This window comes from Dermacentor silvarum, chromosome 4 (assembly GCF_013339745.2).
Source record: "Dermacentor silvarum isolate Dsil-2018 chromosome 4, BIME_Dsil_1.4, whole genome shotgun sequence".
In the NCBI taxonomy this organism is placed as follows: domain Eukaryota; kingdom Metazoa; phylum Arthropoda; class Arachnida; order Ixodida; family Ixodidae; genus Dermacentor; species Dermacentor silvarum.
In genome coordinates this window covers 115,338,786-115,356,235 of record NC_051157.2, presented here as the reverse complement: position 1 = coordinate 115,356,235, position 17,450 = coordinate 115,338,786, and the positions used below count along the sequence as shown (strand labels likewise).

Here is a 17,450-nt window from a genome sequence, read left to right as displayed (position 1 = left end):
GTGTCAAAGACCGAAAAAGCGGCTACAGATCAGTCTGCTCGGGTGCAGAGGAGTGTAACCACCAGCCGAATGTACCATTACTTGCACTGTTAGAGCAACATGCAGCCTACGTATACGTCCGCCATTTGCGCATGCTCCGAGCACGCTTCCACTGATCAGCGGGCTCCCCCCCCCCCCAAAAAAAAAAGGCGCAAGCTCACTCCAGTGTCAAAGACCGAAAAAGCGGCTACAGATCAGTCTGCTCGGGTGCAGAGGAGTGTAACCACCAGCCGAATGTACCATTACTTGCACTGTTAGAGCAACATGCAGCCTGCGTATACGTCCGCCCATTTGCGCATGCTCCGAGCACGCTTCCACTGATCAGAGGGCTCCCCCCCCCCCCAAAAAAAAAGGCGCAAGCTCACTCCAGTGTCAAAGACCGAAAAAGCGGCTACAGATCAGTCTGCTCGGGTGCAGAGGAGTGTAACCACCAGCCGAATGTACCATTACTTGCACTGTTAGAGCAACATGCAGCCTACGTATACGTCCGCCCATTTGCGCATGCTCCGAGCACGCTTCCACTGATCAGCGGGCTCCCCCCCCCAAAAAAAAGAAAAAAAGGCGCAAGCTCACTCCAGTGTCAAAGACCGAAAAAGCGGCTACAGATCAGTCTGCTCGGGTGCAGAGGAGTGTAACCACCAGCCGAATGTACCATTACTTGCACTGTTAGAGCAACATGCAGCCTGCGTATACGTCCGCCCATTTGCGCATGCTCCGAGCACGCTTCCACTGATCAGAGGGCTCCCCCCCCCAAAAAAAAAGGCGCAAGCTCACTCCAGTGTCAAAGACCGAAAAAGCGGCTACAGATCAGTCTGCTCGGGTGCAGAGGAGTGTAACCACCAGCCGAATGCACCATTACTTGCACTGTTAGAGCAACATGCAGCCTACGTATACGTCCGCCCATTTGCGCATGCTCCGAGCACGCTTCCACTGATCAGCGGGCTCCCCCCCCCCAAAAAAAAAAGGCGCAAGCTCACTCCAGTGTCAAAGACCGAAAAAGCGGCTACAGATCAGTCTGCTCGGGTGCAGAGGAGTGTAACCACCAGCCGAATGTACCATTACTTGCACTGTTAGAGCAACATGCAGCCTACGTATACGTCCGCCCATTTGCGCATGCTCCGAGCACGCTTCCACTGATCAGAGGGCTCCCCCCCCCAAAAAAAAAAAGGCGCAAGCTCACTCCAGTGTCAAAGACCGAAAAAGCGGCTACAGATCAGTCTGCTCGGGTGCAGAGGAGTGTAACCACCAGCCGAATGTACCATTACTTGCACTGTTAGAGCAACATGCAGCCTACGTATACGTCCGCCCATTTGCGCATGCTCCGAGCACGCTTCCACTGATCAGCGGGCTCCCCCCCCCCAAAAAAAGAAAAAAAAGGCGCAAGCTCACTCCAGTGTCAAAGACCGAAAAAGCGGCTACAGATCAGTCTGCTCGGGTGCAGAGGAGTGTAACCACCAGCCGAATGTACCATTACTTGCACTGTTAGAGCAACATGCAGCCTGCGTATACGTCCGCCCATTTGCGCATGCTCCGAGCACGCTTCCACTGATCAGCGGGCTCCCCCCCCCCAAAAAAAAGGCGCAAGCTCACTCCAGTGTCAAAGACCGAAAAAGCGGCTACAGATCAGTCTGCTCGGGTGCAGAGGAGTGTAACCACCAGCCGAATGTACCATTACTTGCACTGTTAGAGCAACATGCAGCCTACGTATACGTCCGCCCATTTGCGCATGCTCCGAGCACGCTTCCACTGATCAGAGGGCTCCCCCCCCCCAAAAAAAAAGGCGCAAGCTCACTCCAGTGTCAAAGACCGAAAAAGCGGCTACAGATCAGTCTGCTCGGGTGCAGAGGAGTGTAACCACCAGCCGAATGTACCATTACTTGCACTGTTAGAGCAACATGCAGCCTACGTATACGTCCGCCCATTTGCGCATGCTCCGAGCACGCTTCCACTGATCAGCGGGCTCCCCCCCCCCCAAAAAAAAAGGCGCAAGCTCACTCCAGTGTCAAAGACCGAAAAAGCGGCTACAGATCAGTCTGCTCGGGTGCAGAGGAGTGTAACCACCAGCCGAATGTACCATTACTTGCACTGTTAGAGCAACATGCAGCCTACGTATACGTCCGCCCATTTGCGCATGCTCCGAGCACGCTTCCACTGATCAGCGGGCTCCCCCCCCCCAAAAAAAAAGGCGCAAGCTCACTCCAGTGTCAAAGACCGAAAAAGCGGCTACAGATCAGTCTGCTCGGGTGCAGAGGAGTGTAACCACCAGCCGAATGTACCATTACTTGCACTGTTAGAGCAACATGCAGCCTACGTATACGTCCGCCCATTTGCGCATTTGCGCATGCTCCGAGCACGCTTCCACTGATCAGCGGGCTCCCCCCCCCCCAAAAAAAAAAAAGGCGCAAGCTCACTCCAGTGTCAAAGACCGAAAAAGCGGCTACAGATCAGTCTGCTCGGGTGCAGAGGAGTGTAACCACCAGCCGAATGTACCATTACTTGCACTGTTAGAGCAACATGCAGCCTACGTATACGTCCGCCCATTTGGCTTGCGCATGCTCCGAGCACGCTTCCACTGATCAGCGGGCTCCCCCCCCCCAAAAAAAAGAAAAAAAGGCGCAAGCTCACTCCAGTGTCAAAGACCGAAAAAGCGGCTACAGATCAGTCTGCTCGGGTGCAGAGGAGTGTAACCACCAGCCGAATGTACCATTACTTGCACTGTTAGAGCAACATGCAGCCTGCGTATACGTCCGCCCATTTGCGCATGCTCCGAGCACGCTTCCACTGATCAGAGGGCTCCCCCCCCCCAAAAAAAAAAAAGGCGCAAGCTCACTCCAGCGCACAGCGGTCCCTCATGCGGTGCATACTACATTGGGGGGGGGGTTGATTCCGTGCATATGAAACACTAAATGACTTAACGAAAAGCACGCAATGCGAAGTAAGTAAGCGAAGAGCCGGTGACATGCAAGCGTACCGTCAGGTGGCGCGACCACGGGCTCGTTCGAGTTGGCGGCTACTTGAGTGTTTTTTTGAGGATCGTAGGCCGGAACGTCGACTTCTTCGAGAATCTGGGCAATCGCGTCGCGGTCCGTGTTGTGGGGAATACCGAACATGGTTGCCCGCAGATTGGCCGCAGCTACGATGTAGTCCATGTGCAGCGTCTATAGCGGGATTGCAGACAGGGCAGAGGATAGAAAAAAAAAACATGACACAATCAATTTCGTCGCCCCGGAGCGCAATAGCAATAAATATATCCTGTAAATCGGTGTCGCGCTCAAGAGGCGTCGGCCCACGGCAATGCAAATCCTTACGTTGTTAGGGTCAAACTCAATCGGATGGGGGCAGCGCTTGCGGCCAGACCAGAACGGCATTCCCGAAGGGGTGAGCTATAAAGAGAGCAGGTGAGAACACCGGTCGTATCATTCCGCCATTGCTTCGTAACGCAGAATCACCCGAGGTAATTTGGACAGGATTTTGCGACAACCGCAACTAGAGAATAACGACACAAAGGCTGTAAACCCAACTTCTTGTTTCCTAAATAAAATGGCGAACTTGTCGAATTGGCGTGTACTCATGGTTTGGAAAGAGTGAAGGGACGAAGACAACCGAACAACACTGAACGAACACTTGCTATATCCTGAAGGGGTTCTATCAGAAACTTACATACTGTCGAGCCCGGTTATATCGAATGGGTTCTTGTTTTTAAAATTATTCGATGTATCAAGTAGTTCGATGTGCCTAAACTCGCCTATAAAAAGCTTAAAGAAATGGTTATGAGTTCGTTGTATGCGGATTTGTTAACTCCAAGTGGAGGAAGGAAACGAGGAAGGAATCCATTTATTGAGAACAATGCCTATGTCTTTGCACGCACACGCACGTACACGCTCCGATGCTGGCTGCCGGCGCGGTGAACCAGTGGGCACTAGCGCCCCGTTTGGTAATCTACGCGAATCCCAGATGCTAAAGGTACGTAGGACAGATTTTCTCGCGCCTGCGGCGCTCGTGCTGAGTAAGTCATGCGCGATTATACCTTTTTTCGTGCCTTACGGCACTCTGCCTTCAAAATATACATCACTGGTTTTCCCGGGGGTGCAGTAGGGGCCGTAGCAGAGACCGAGCGTGCCCTCTTGGAGCAGTATCTTCCCTCGTGCTAGGCTTTTAATTAGTATGCTGAAAGACATTTCTTTAACTCAAAGGCAACCATTAAATTTTTTTTTGAAAAGTCACGGAGAGCACCATACAAATAGCACATCCGAATCCATTCCATTGCTTTTTTAGTGCTAATCTTTTTTCGCTGAGTCCTTATCATTGTTGCTGAGTCATGCTCATGACTAGGACTTCTACCACCATCCTTTAGCGTTTCCTTCACTTAGTACACACGTCCGAACCCATTTCAGTGGTTTTTGAGTGTTAATCTTTTTTCGCTGTGTCATTGTCATTTTAGGCGGCTGTTTCATGGCCTACATGACACGCATGTCATAACATTTATGTCATCACCTATCATTTATGTTCGTCATACACTCATGCCATAATATGCCAATTTTGGTACTTACCAAGTTAAAAAAATTGCGCAGCGGTCCGGGACGGTGGCCTTGGTAAACTCGGTGGTAATGCAGCTCCACTCAGCGTGAAAGCTGGGGTAGTGCGAAGCAGTGATTTGCCGGTATTTCCCTTGTGTTTATTCTGTTTTTATTGCGATAGCAATTATATGGACACTTCCACCGGATTTCTGCCGTCGGCGTCGCCGTCGCCGTGAGGTTCCGTATAGATAAAATCTTCGCCGCGCGCCGTATGCCCGAGCGGAAGCGTGCGGGGACGCACGCTGTCACGGAGAGCGAACGCACTCAAGGAAGCGGGAAGCGAGCGCCGGAGGGAGCGGGGGGGGGGGGGGGGGGGCGCATTTCTACTCTGCCAACAACCGCGCTCGTCGCTCGCTCGCACCGTCGCTTATCTCCACACGGCTCTGACCTTTATGCGCTGTGCATTCGCCGCTCAGTTTCCGTTGAAGCGATAGACCGTGCGTACCTTCGCCCGCGGCGGCGTATTGACCCTTTTCCCGGCGCTCCCGTGGGCGCTGCCATGTTTGATCACGTGGTGACGCGTCCATTGCTTGCCTCAGCTGCCGCCGTTGCCTCTGTGTTTACAATGCAAGCGCGTGACGCCGGTGCGGCGCAGCAAACCTCCGTTTCGACGCATATCGTAGCCGGTGACTATGTGGACGACACGAAGCTTTGGCCACAGCTTTAGAGGACATGTAAGTGCTTTCATAGCTCATTACGCCTTGTCCAAACGGCGCTAGCAGCGTATACGGTGCTTGTACTAAAAGCGAGGCTAGAAATGTATTCCAAGCTGTCCACACTTCCAGCTTATGAATTAAATGAGGATTAGTGCGCTCGTTCTTTATTTGGCAAACATTTTGAAGCAGCGGCTTGCCATGTTTCTGACTCAGTAATACTAAGTTCCTCGGTGAGGCTACTATCTGATTGGTTATTTTCAGCCTAATCGCGCTCACGGGTGTGCTCTGCTGCGATAGATTTTTTCTTGCGGCGCACAAAGCTTAATTTTGTAATGTAAATGTTCTGTACTTTGTGGTATAGCTTATAGCAAAAACGTATTATCGCTACTCCGTCGCTTACTCTGTGGACCGTCACGAAACGTTCAGTTTCCAACATTCGTGTCTTGGTGTAGTCGCCGTCACTCACGCTTCGGCACATTGATTCAAGTGTGCGCACATTCACTTATTATTGATACGTTGGCGATAGGGTGCGTGTAAGTTTGCGTGCGAGTAGGGATGGATGTGTGTAGATAACGTGCGAGAAACTTACTATGCCAGTAAGTGTTGTTACCTCCTTTTGTAACGAGTGGTACTCACTCTTATGTGCCGACGTTGCGGAGTTGAAGTCATTTCTTTGGAGGTTAGCTATACAGCGCTGGCGGATGAATTATCTTACGCCGAAGCACACCTGCTTACTTAATCAGCTCATGTTTACTACAATTCATATTGCTACCAAAGCCGCTCACCTTACTTCGTATGACATTGCTGCGTTGCTATCGCATTCATTGCTTCGCCCTTAGGGCGAAACTGTGACATTTTTTTTATCCTCAAGGAAAGCCGTGCATCGCGAATGACCGACAACGCAGGCAATACTTATGTAGCAGCGGCGACACAGGTTGATTCCTTTCCTTAATTTGCGAATCACTATTTTTCCAGCTAACTACCGCACACGTCTTCTCTTTATCGTTACACATTTTGCAGCATGAATTGGGCACAGTGCATTAGCGAACACCCACTTGCATTTCCGACAGCTGATCGCATAGTAGCAGGGCAGAAACAGTAGTGGTTTCGTATTCTTGCGCATTCGCTGAGGCAACGTATGGCGCGCCACCGAAAGCGCCATCTCGTTCCTCTAGAGCAAACTGCTCCGCGAAAAGGGTCAATATGCGCTTGCTGCCAGCGTTTTGACAGTCGTTGTCTGCAGTCATTCAGTGTGATCTATCCATGTTTGTTTGTGCGTGCTCACACCACAGTTAGTAATAGTCGGGCCACATTTTCCAACGCGCGCTACACATGCAATGCTGCCCGGATCGGCAGTGCAGCGCTACAGGTGTGTCCCTTCGCACGCGCTGCCCACGGGAAGCGCTTCTCATCAACACCACCGTTTCACACGCGCCTTCTCATGGTCATCGAGTCTCTCTTCATGTCGGTCTACTTACGCCGCAGCACACCTGCTTACTTAATCAGCTCATGTTTACTACAATTCATATTGCTACCATAGCCGCTTACCTTACTTCGTATGACATTGCTGTGTTGCTATCGCATTCATTGCTTCGCCCTTAGGGCGAAACTGTGACATTTTTTATCTTGTGTTTACCAATCCACCATCCGTTTTGACACCTGCGCTAAGGCACAACTGGTGGAAAACCGCCACGCACATGGGGCCAAAGCCTTTGCTGATGACAGAAGCGAACTTAGCGAATTTCTGACAATTAATACGCTTAATGCTTCATTATTCCCATCTTTAACATTATTCTGAAACATTTTAGTTTATTTTGAACCGGTTTTGATCAATTCCGCACTTGTTTTGACCCTGTTTCTGCGCGTGACCATGACATGACACGCCGACAGCCCGGGCCCCTAAAGTGATTCGCACTTAAAAGCCTGGCACGAGCGAAGATACTGCTCCAGGAGAGCAAACCCGGTCTCTACTGACGTTATATTGAAGGTAGAGCGCCGTAAGGCGAGAGATGGGTATAATTCGGCATGAATGACTCCGGACGAACGCTGCAGGCGTGAGAAAATCTGTTCGGCGTACCTTTACCTTCTAGGATTCGCGTACGTCCGACGTACCTTTTGACACAGAGATCGCCAACAAACACAAACACACCTCCTCACTCCGCAATTCCGACACGCCTAGGGACAAACGCGTACAGAACGAGCAATTGAGAACCTTCTCCTCCGTAGTACCCAGGCAATGTCACACATTCAAGGAGCAAACGCACCCAAAACTTTCTCTCTCCCACCCGTGCTTGCGCACGAACGGCTGGCGATTCCTGAAACGACACACTCGTAGAATCTCCGGCTTTACTTCCATGGAAGCTATGTATACGACGGGGGGATCATTTTTCAGTTTTTCGGAATTTTAAATATCGCCTGTTACAGGCAGAATAATTTTTGTCCTTGATCCTCTTTGAGGGTGGGGTATATGGGTACAGCTCGCAGCAGTGCGAAAGAAGAAAAATGGAGCAACAAGTATGTGCAAATACATTTCCGCACAAAAGGACCAAAGGCAGTATAAATGGCTTGCACTATAGCCGCCATGCGGGTGCACCGATACGGTGATAATCTGGGTACGCGACGTCACGTGAAAGCTATAAATACGTAGGCTACATGTAGGTATACCTTCATTCACTAGTGCACAGGCTAATCGGCCAAATCAAATAGCTTTATTACCGTCCCAGCGCCGGACTCTAGCCGAACCATCTGCGCATGCGCGCATCCCTACTAAATGCGTTTTCTTGTGCGAACGCGGTAAAGGCCGGTGCCAAGCCATTTTTTTTTCCGCGTTTGTTACCGCTGAGAGATAAAATCTCACCTTTTCCTCGGGATAGGCTTGGAGCAGCTGTTTGATTCGGGTGTTGTACTGCTCTTGAAAGCGCAGCCTCGCGAAATCAACGCATTCGTCGAAAACCCTCGGCCGCTCGTCCACCAGAATGCACTTGAGTTCTTCCAGCAAGACGACCTGGAATGAAGCGGCACAGCTCCTAATATCATGGATTTCGTTAGCACGAGTCCACACTTAATTCATGGCCATGGGTGGTTGCATAGTGGTAACGTAATGCGTAGCCGAGATAAAGGAAACCGTGCATCTAGATTCTGTTGCTTGTTAAAAGCAAGGCCATCGAAACCACACCGGAGCCGTCCTCCCAACGCTTCCCCTGATATAACACAGGTGTAGCGTTGTAATCGTAATGGGTCCAACAGCTCTCAATATTTGATGTCATTGTAACTGAGAAGAACCACCGGTCAGCCAGGTGCATCTCCAGCGTATTAAATACAACGAAGAAGTGCCGGTCAGTCAGGCGCATCGTCAGCGTTCTACGTACGTGGCCTGTTCTGGCTGCTCGCAGGGTAAAACCTCTGCACCGAGTTTGATCTCTCGCTCCTTGCGTACCCTGTCAGTAAACACCTTGGCAATTGGTGGAGCTGGGGAATATGACTCCATCAACGCTGGAACTTCGAAGCCGAACCTTTAAACCATCTTGGCCCATGCCGGAAGATGCAGCCCAACAACTTTTAGCCACGGCACCACCTGTCATCTGTCCCGCCGTAAAGCGTCAGCGGGATCCTGCGATTCTCGCGGTTACCGGAGATCACGACGTCGAGGACTGGTTCGCCTCGTACGAAAGAGTCAGCACGCACACCACTGGAACGATACGGCAAATCTCAACAACGTAGCTTTTTACTTGAGCAACGTTGCAGTCTGCAGTCATTCAGGATTCGTGTTTGTTTGTGCGCGCTCACACCACGCTTGTTCATTCGTATAGTCGTCACATTTTCCAACGCACGCTACACACGCAATGCTGCCCGGATCGGCAGTGCAGCGCTACAGGTGTGTCCCTTCGCACGCGCTGCCCACGGGAAGCGCTTCTCATCAACACCACCGTTTCACACGTGGTCATCGAGTCTCTCTTCACGGTCTACTTACGCCGCAGCACACCTGCTTACTGATCAGCTCATGTTTACTACAACATATTGCTACCAAAGCCGCTCACCTTACTTCGTATGACATTGCTGTGTTGCTATCGCATTCATTGCTTCGCCCTTAGGGCGAAACTGTGACATTTTTTTTTTGGTATAGAAACCATTATTCCGACATCCGAGCACGATTGGTGTTCAAGACCAACTTCATGGAAGTCTTTAGTCGCCCTGCTGTCCGTAAAGTTCAGGCCGCGAGCAACGCCTACGGGGTCGCGCCCCGCAACCTGGTGAGAATTTCACCAGCTACATCGAAGACGTCGTTAATTGGCGAAACCGAGTCGGCGTAACGATGCCAGGAGCAGACAAGATCAGGCATATCCTCAAGGGAATTGAGGATGACGCCTCCCAGAGGTTGGTCACCCGAAACCCGACCACATGTAGTGTCGTCGTTATTGCGCTGTGCCAGAGTTACGACGAACTTCGAAGGCAGCGGGTAGTCACACGACATCCGCCCTCAGAATTCGCCTCATTGTCTCAGGTTTGACGCTAGGTGTTGACGAGTCGCCCCTAATGCACCAGATAAAGGAGTTCGTGCACGATGGATTAGCTCGGCTGCTTTCCCTGGTGCCCTTTATGAACACGCAACCGTACTCCCCATTGACCCCGGGGTTGCAGACCGTCACCAATGTGCAAGTCGCTGACTGCCTGCCAGCTTCCATTAAACAGCCTTCTGTCGCTGTGCCCTGGACGTACGCTGACCTCGCTACAAGGCCGCACTCCACTCCACGTCCACCCCTCCAAGCTGTTGCGCGACCACCCCAGATGCCCTTCTCGCCACCTGCGCCACAGCTGCCACGACAGCCAGATCCTTGGCGCACAGCCCACAACCTCCCCATTTGTTACAATTGGGGTCTGCTCACCTCTCCTCCTATTATGCGACATTTTCACCCCTCTGCCCCAACTGTAGTCAATATACAGATGCCAGCGGAGTCAGCCTTGGGGCGGTTCTCGCCCCACGCAAACTTGGTCTTGATGAATACGTCGTTGCTTATGCTAGCCGCACACTCACAAAGTCGGAGCTAAACTACTCTATTACCGAAGAGAAGTGTTTAGCCATACTCTGGGCCCTTAACAAATTTCGACCTTATTTATACGGCTGATCATTTGATGTAGTGACGGGCCATCACGCGCTCTGCTGGCTCTCCTCATTGAGAGACCCCTCTGGCCGCCCCGCACGCTGGGCGCTGCGTTTGCAAGAGTTCGACATCTGGGTCGTGTACCGCTCTGGACGCAAGCTCACCGATGCCGACGCTCTCTCCCGCTCGCCAATTTCATCTGACGTACACAGTTTTTGCCTACTCAACTTTGTCCCGCCAAAGCTTGCCATCGATGACAATGCGCTCTGAGCAGAGCAAATACCCGTGGATTTATTCGCTTTTGGAGTTCCTCGCTGATTCTGCAACTGTTCCGGCATCTAAGACTCTACGGCGGCAGGCGCATCACTTTGTTATTCGCGACCAACTCCTGTACCGCCCCAACTGTCTCCATGAGGGCCGCTCCAAGTAATACCGCGTCATCTTCGGGCTAATTTATGCGCATTGTTTCACACTGATCCCCAACGTGCACACGGCGTACACCCGCCTTCGGTTTCGGTATTACTAGCCTGGCATGTACAAGTTTATTCGCAAGTACGTCCACTGCTGCCTCGGCTGCCAGCGTCGAAAGTCGGTCCCTAATTCCACTGCCGCAACTTTAAAGCCGTTCTCGTGCCCATCCCGTCCTTTTGATCGGGTCGGAATCGACTTTACGGTCCGCTTCCTTGTACCGGTGCTGGAAACTGCTGGGTTATCGTTGCATGTGGATCATCTCTCACGCGCTATGCAGAAACCGCTGCACTCCCGTCTGCAACGGCCCAAGTAGTTGCATCATTCGTACTGCAGCATTTCCTTCTTCGTCACGGTGCGCACCTGAGGTACAACCGAGAATCATTGCGCAGTGTGGCGTCTGGCGATGTTTTCAGGAACAACTTGAGGAGGCCAAGCAGCGTATACAGCAGACTGCGAAGGCCGTAGCCAACGCCGTCACACCTGAGAGTAAGAGAAGAGTTCCCCGGTTTTATAACTAAATTTCGGGACAAGTGCAATACATGCGCCTGTCCGCAGGGGGCATTCACCCTCGACTATATAGTGCGTACTCGAGCATCGTGTGTCCAAGGGCACCGTATGCTCTGGAGTAGAATGCGCCAGCGAGCGTCCGATGCGAGTCTTTCAAAAGACTAATCTTCCCACGCGGAGTGAAGAAAGAAGCGAGTAGTTGTCACGACTAATTGCCACGTTTTCTTGGAGATACGCTTTTCTTGTAGGCAAGATCCCTTCACAGAAACATGAAGCGTGGCAAATACGCGAAACAATGCTGGCCATCACTCTGTAAAGCTGACCCCGACTGCACGCGACAGTACGCTTGTTCGCACTCAGTTAAGCGGAAAGCAGTTGCAACAGTTTTCTCACTTTCTTTGGAGTGCCTATACATACGTAAGCAATGTAAGGGTGAACAGCCAGAAAACGGCGGGAGAGAAAATTCTTTTCCTTATCCTCGAGCCACCTTCAGTTATCGATACGACTGTGAAGACGAACTACCTCCTAGGCGTCCGAGCATCACAAGTCCCGTCTTGCCCGATCACGAACAAGTGCATGTGCAAAGGCTTTAGCAAGGAATTACTGCACAATGGAACCTGTTCTTGCAACTAAACGGTTAACCGGGAAACCGGAAGATTGTTTCTGGAGGATCTGCATGGCTAGAGACAGTGTCGGGCAGATAGAGAGAGATAGCTTGTAACAGTGAATGTTGTAGGGAATAACGAATCGGATTGACACCCATTCTTCCTCATTTCTTTCTTGCTTATCTGTCTTCCTTTATTTTGCTCAACTTGTGCTTCTTTAGTTTCCAAGATACATGTATGCTGTTCGTGTATCCTGAAACTGCTCGAAGGTATCCAGTATTTGGAGACGCTTAAAGAGCTCATTCCTCATGGAGATGCACTGAATGGGGCGTATCCTCAGAAGACTTCTACTGATGCAACAAAAGAAGATTACAAAATATTGTACATGTTGTAAAATAAAAATGTTAATGTTTCTAGCATACAAAAGAGCCCAGCACATAGTAAACACGTGCGCTGTAGTAACTTTGTGAAATGCTAAGATGAATATATTTCTGGGACAGATTGCGCAATAAATGTATGTCACAAAAGTTGTCCGAATCAGAATCAGACTCAAATTTTATTACTACATACGAAGTTATTACAACATGTAATATACAGGAGGAGGTCCCGGAGTCGGAGACTGAATTGGGACCTCCTGTACGTGGATACACGAAAGGAAACGTAAACTTAGTTAACGCAGCGACAGTAATAAATACAACTATAAAAACAAATTAAGAAATTAAGCAACATAGGGAAACATGAACAAATTGAACAGAAAATGGACTTGTTTAAACAGTTTCATACGTGATTAATAAGCATGATATAAACTGCAGTATTTATCAATGAAAATGCAAAGGCATGCATTATCCGGCACAGACAAAAAAAATGTTATGCAAGGCTCGGTTGGTTCAAAAAGAACTTTTTAAATTCAGTAATAAATTAATGTAGTGTCATTAATTTTAAAGCAAATGGTAGCGAGTTCCATAATGAAAAAGCGCTGAAATGAACAGATTGCTTGCCGTAGTTGGTTCGAACTTTGGGCAAGATGAGATTTTTCTTAAGAAGAAATCTAGTGCTCTTAGTGTTGTCTAGAAAAGTAGACGGAATGAAAGAAAAGGGGAATCGATTGTTGATTAACCAGATACCTTAATATATTTAGTTATGTCGGATACTGTAAAGATATTATTGGCTTGCAATAATTGTTTGGCGTTGGTGTAGTATAAACTAAAGGATATAATTTTGATTGCTCTATTCTGGACAATTTGTAGTGGCGCAAGAATAATACTGTATGTATTAACCCATGTAATTATACAGTAGTTGATATGTGAATGAATGAATGCATAATTGAACACATTGAAAACTGTGTCGACCCATTCGCGATAGGAAATAGGTCACACCAAACTTAGCGCGTACTTCTACAGCCTGCGTTATTACAGAAGGTTAAAAAAGAAGAAAGAAAAAAGAATGTCGCAGTTTCGTCCGAAAGGCGCAGCATCAATTGCGATAGCAAATTAGCAGAGAGCTCTTCGGAGTAGGGATAGTAGTTTTATCGGCTGCATAAACTTGGACACATTCGCTTTCTAACTGAATTGACAAGCGTGGTGTCATCGCGCACAAGCAAACATGAATAGATCACACTGAATGACCGCAGACAACGACTGTCAAAACACTGGTCGCAAGCGCTGGCACTGAAGCAGGCGAAGAATCGTGCGGTCTATCGCTTCAACGGAAACTGAGCGGCGAATGCACAGCGCATACAAAGGTCAGAGCCGTGTGGAGATAAGAGACGGTGCGGGCGACCGCCACCACAGCCAGTGCAAGCGTATTTGTCGGCAGAGTAGAAGCTGCCCCCCCCCCCCTTCCCTCCCGCGCTGCCTTCCCGCTATTTTGCTTTCGCGTGGGAGATTGCGTTGCCAGTTCCCCTTGCGCACGGTTGCAAGATACGCATTTGGTGCCGTAGCACAGCGTCGCCCCACCTCCCTCCCCCCATACCCCCACGGCCTTTCGCGCGACGGTCGCGTTTGCTTTCCGCCGTGCGTTCGCTCCCCGTGATAGCGCGCGGCCCCCGCGCGCTTTCACTCGCGCATACGGAGCGCGGCGACGATTTTATCGCCCTTGGAATCTATACGGAACCTCATGGCGACGGCGACGGCGACACCGACGGCAGAAATCCGGTTGAAGTGTACATATAATTGCTATCGCAATAAAAAACAGGGGGGCTTTACCTTTTGGCTGAGTTGCGACGTCCGCAGCTCCTCGGGCAGAAAATTGGGATCTCTGAAAAAATCAGCGTCGTGATGGCGTCAGAAAACACGCCGGAAGTTTTGATTTCGCACAAATGGTCGTCGCTTGCAGCATGAGGGATTTTCTGTTTCTTTTCTATACACTGATGTCCAGAGATAAATGTATATCCATTGTGCTTATATATAGCCCAGCGCAAAGGCTGGAAGTAACGTTATCCAAGGCCAGATTAACCACTAAGTGCGCCGAAACATGACCTGTTTGAAGGCTCGAGAAGAATCAGGTCCGCCTAAAAGGCTCTAAATATTTTAAATAACTGCACCAATAAAGACGACAGACACTTACAGCTCTAAGCGACCTCACAGGCAGGAATTAGGTGGCCTGGTGCACGTGGTAATGTTTTATTTGCTTCCAACAAAGAATTCCAGAGGAAAATGTCTTGCGGGATCCCGATAGTCCCATAGGCGTCAGAAAAGCGCTGATGGGGGGAGGCGTTGCCCTCCGAAAAATCTTCCATGACATTTCAGTGCATCTCAACGAACATGCTATTCGAGGCAACCGTAGGTGTTTAGAAACACAATAGAATCTCTGTGATGTCATTTATAACTGCCACGTAAAACATGTTCGAAACATGTCCTACCATACAGCACAAAGCGGTTGTCGTATATGCGCTCTGATGACAGCTACTGGTGCTTCGTTCATTTCCTTATTATGCTCTTGAGCACCGTGACTTACGCTCTCTCTTCGAGGAAGGTCACTTATTTTCTGATTCCCTAAATATAAAATTCATTCATTCATTCATTCATTCATTCATTCATTCATTCATTTACTTATTTACATTTGAGCAGGGGCGTCCAAGCACTTGACGGTGTCGGGGTGGGGAAGGCGCCGAAGACCTCATTCCCCACCTTTGGAATATGACAACCGGATGACTTCTCATTCGAATTCTAGAGGGTGGATTCTTAATTATTTTGTTTAAATAACGACCGAATTACGAATTCGCTTTCCGAAGGTGCTCACACAGTGTAGCGAACCCGAATTTCATGCTCCTCTCCGAAGCAATCCATGGGCATTTTACTCACCTCAAATACTCGACGGCATTCACAGCACTCATCCTGAAGAGTCCTTCGAACTCATCACGTGCCCACTGAAAAGAAAGAAGAATTCATTTAATCTCAGTTACTTTCTTTCTCACGTTCTTTCATTATCTCCGTCTTTCTTTTCTAGTGATGAGTTGGTATAACGACCAAGATGAGGTGGAGAACGCACGCGCAAGACGTCCGCGCAAAATGTGGACAATAATTATTCGAGACAACCATCTCAAGCTGCAGGGCGATATTGCATCGACAAGACGTTTTGTGTGCGTGTGTGGAAACAGACTCAGTGCACTTCTTTTCATCGTAGCCCCGGCCACGCGCACAAAGGACATACTTTTTTCTTTTGTTTATTCTTTTCATGCCAGGCTCCTAATTACGACGGCACATTTGCTATCGGCTGCAGCAGGCGACAGGCCACGAGACGTGCGTCGCGTAATCGAACGAGGCTGCGTGTATAATTAGAAAAGGAGCGAGACGGACCTGAAGCGTGTGCTCGATTGCGTTGGGAAAGTTCTTGATGGTGCACACGGGCACGGACGTCTCGGGCGGGTCCTGGGAGCACGAGTAGGACTCGGTCAGGTGCGGGACCACCACCTGAACGTTGCCCTTTGTGCCCATGGTGCCCGACTCGAGCAACGGTTTGCAGTGCCACACGCACCGCTGGTCCATGTACAGGCCTGCGCGACATTGTCGACAACCTCAGATGTTGTCGCTGATTACTGGCAGCGTATCAGCAACGACCCGAAATAGTACGGGTGCCACAAGTGGACCCGAAACACAAATAAGTGGCTTAAAAAATCTTTGCAATAGCTGTCGCGAAAGTTCCCAGAGCGATGACGGTTTTTTTTCGACGTAAAGTGGTGCGGCAGGCTGTGGACACTGGCGCAGGGCTGATCTAGGAATATATGCGAATCAGGGCTTCTACAGGCATTTGCTGGCAAAAAGACGCATACGCTTCAGCTGATGATCAAATATAGGGTAGCATTCACGGGCGGGTCATCGAAATAAATACCGAATAAGAAATTGCGGGTTTCTACCTGACCCCCACAAGCGTGTCTAGAGGAGTGGGCCCTGGGACCCCTTCTCGATCCGCCGCTGCCTCTGTGTGCATGTACTGAGCTGCCGCACAGTTTTATGTGCATTAGGGCGTGAATGGCTTGGCCAACGAAATCTCTAAATTCTCGCCTTTATGGAGATATAATTTTGCTACATTACGGGTCAGGCATGGTACGTTCCACATGTGGTCCAGCATAAAGCTTTTTCTTGTTGTGGTTTTTTAGATGTGTAATTCTCTTTAGCTCCGTCATCGAAGCGTGTACTGATTTAGCAGATTTCTTACCAGGTTCCTTTTTTTGAGAAGATGACACGAAATGTAAATATCAGTGGTTGCTGAAATTTGCTGAAACAACCATGTTCAAAGCGAACTTTTCTCTCAGCACGGACTGAGCCAACTTTGCTATTATACTAGTGTCTTGGCACTCATGCGTTTAAAGACAACATCAAGCTGCATATCAAATACAGGGTTAATGGCGGCCCTGGCTTTGGTATGAAAGCTATTATAAAGCAGGAGAGTAATCCAACTTTCTTATCAGAAAGCACCGCGCAGATGTTGTTCTGCGTATTGTATTCGGCGTCACACATGCGCGGAGTGCCCCTCTGGCCCTTAATTTTTACGCCCTGCGACAACGGCTATCTGCGCTCAAATCTACTAAGACCCCCGCTGTGCTCACTTCTCTAGGTTTTATTGAGGCCTTCGACAGCGTGTGGCATGCCGCTGTTTTATTTGTCATGCTTAAACATCACTGTCTCTCCCAATTATACTGCTTGTTGAAATCATATCTTTCCGGCCGTAAGGTAGTGTTGCGTTCCAGCGCGGGCGAGGTTTCGGCATGTCCTTCAACTGGCAGTCCGTCAGGGCTCGCCTATCAGTCCACTTTTATGGAGCGTGATGATCCATTCCTCACTGGAACTTCCTCTCCCCGACCGAGTTCACAATCAGGCATATGCGGACGACACCGTCATCCTAATCACTGGCAATTTGCGTCTGCAGCTGCAGGCACAGGCGGAATAGGTCCTCACCTTGGTCTGCCATTGGGCCACGCAGAACAAGGTCGAAACAGCTCTAAAAAATGTCACAGTTTCGCCCTAAGGGCGAAGCAATGAATGCGATAGCAACACA

General features: G+C 49.7%; 1 protein-coding gene across 1 annotated transcript in view; it reads right to left on the bottom strand.

The window, feature by feature from the left end:
• Nucleotides 1-17,450, bottom strand: part of LOC119448851 (ubiquitin-like modifier-activating enzyme 1) — a 114,881-nt gene that overhangs the window by 61,628 nt on the left and 35,803 nt on the right. Inside the window, exons 15-20 of the mRNA XM_049666527.1 lie at nucleotides 15,752-15,948; nucleotides 15,257-15,321; nucleotides 14,159-14,210; nucleotides 8,130-8,276; nucleotides 3,348-3,422; nucleotides 3,011-3,197 (exon numbers count right to left, since the gene is read on the bottom strand). Of these exons, the coding sequence (XP_049522484.1) occupies nucleotides 3,011-3,197; nucleotides 3,348-3,422; nucleotides 8,130-8,276; nucleotides 14,159-14,210; nucleotides 15,257-15,321; nucleotides 15,752-15,948 (723 nt within the window). The remainder of the gene's footprint in view (nucleotides 1-3,010; nucleotides 3,198-3,347; nucleotides 3,423-8,129; nucleotides 8,277-14,158; nucleotides 14,211-15,256; nucleotides 15,322-15,751; nucleotides 15,949-17,450) is intronic.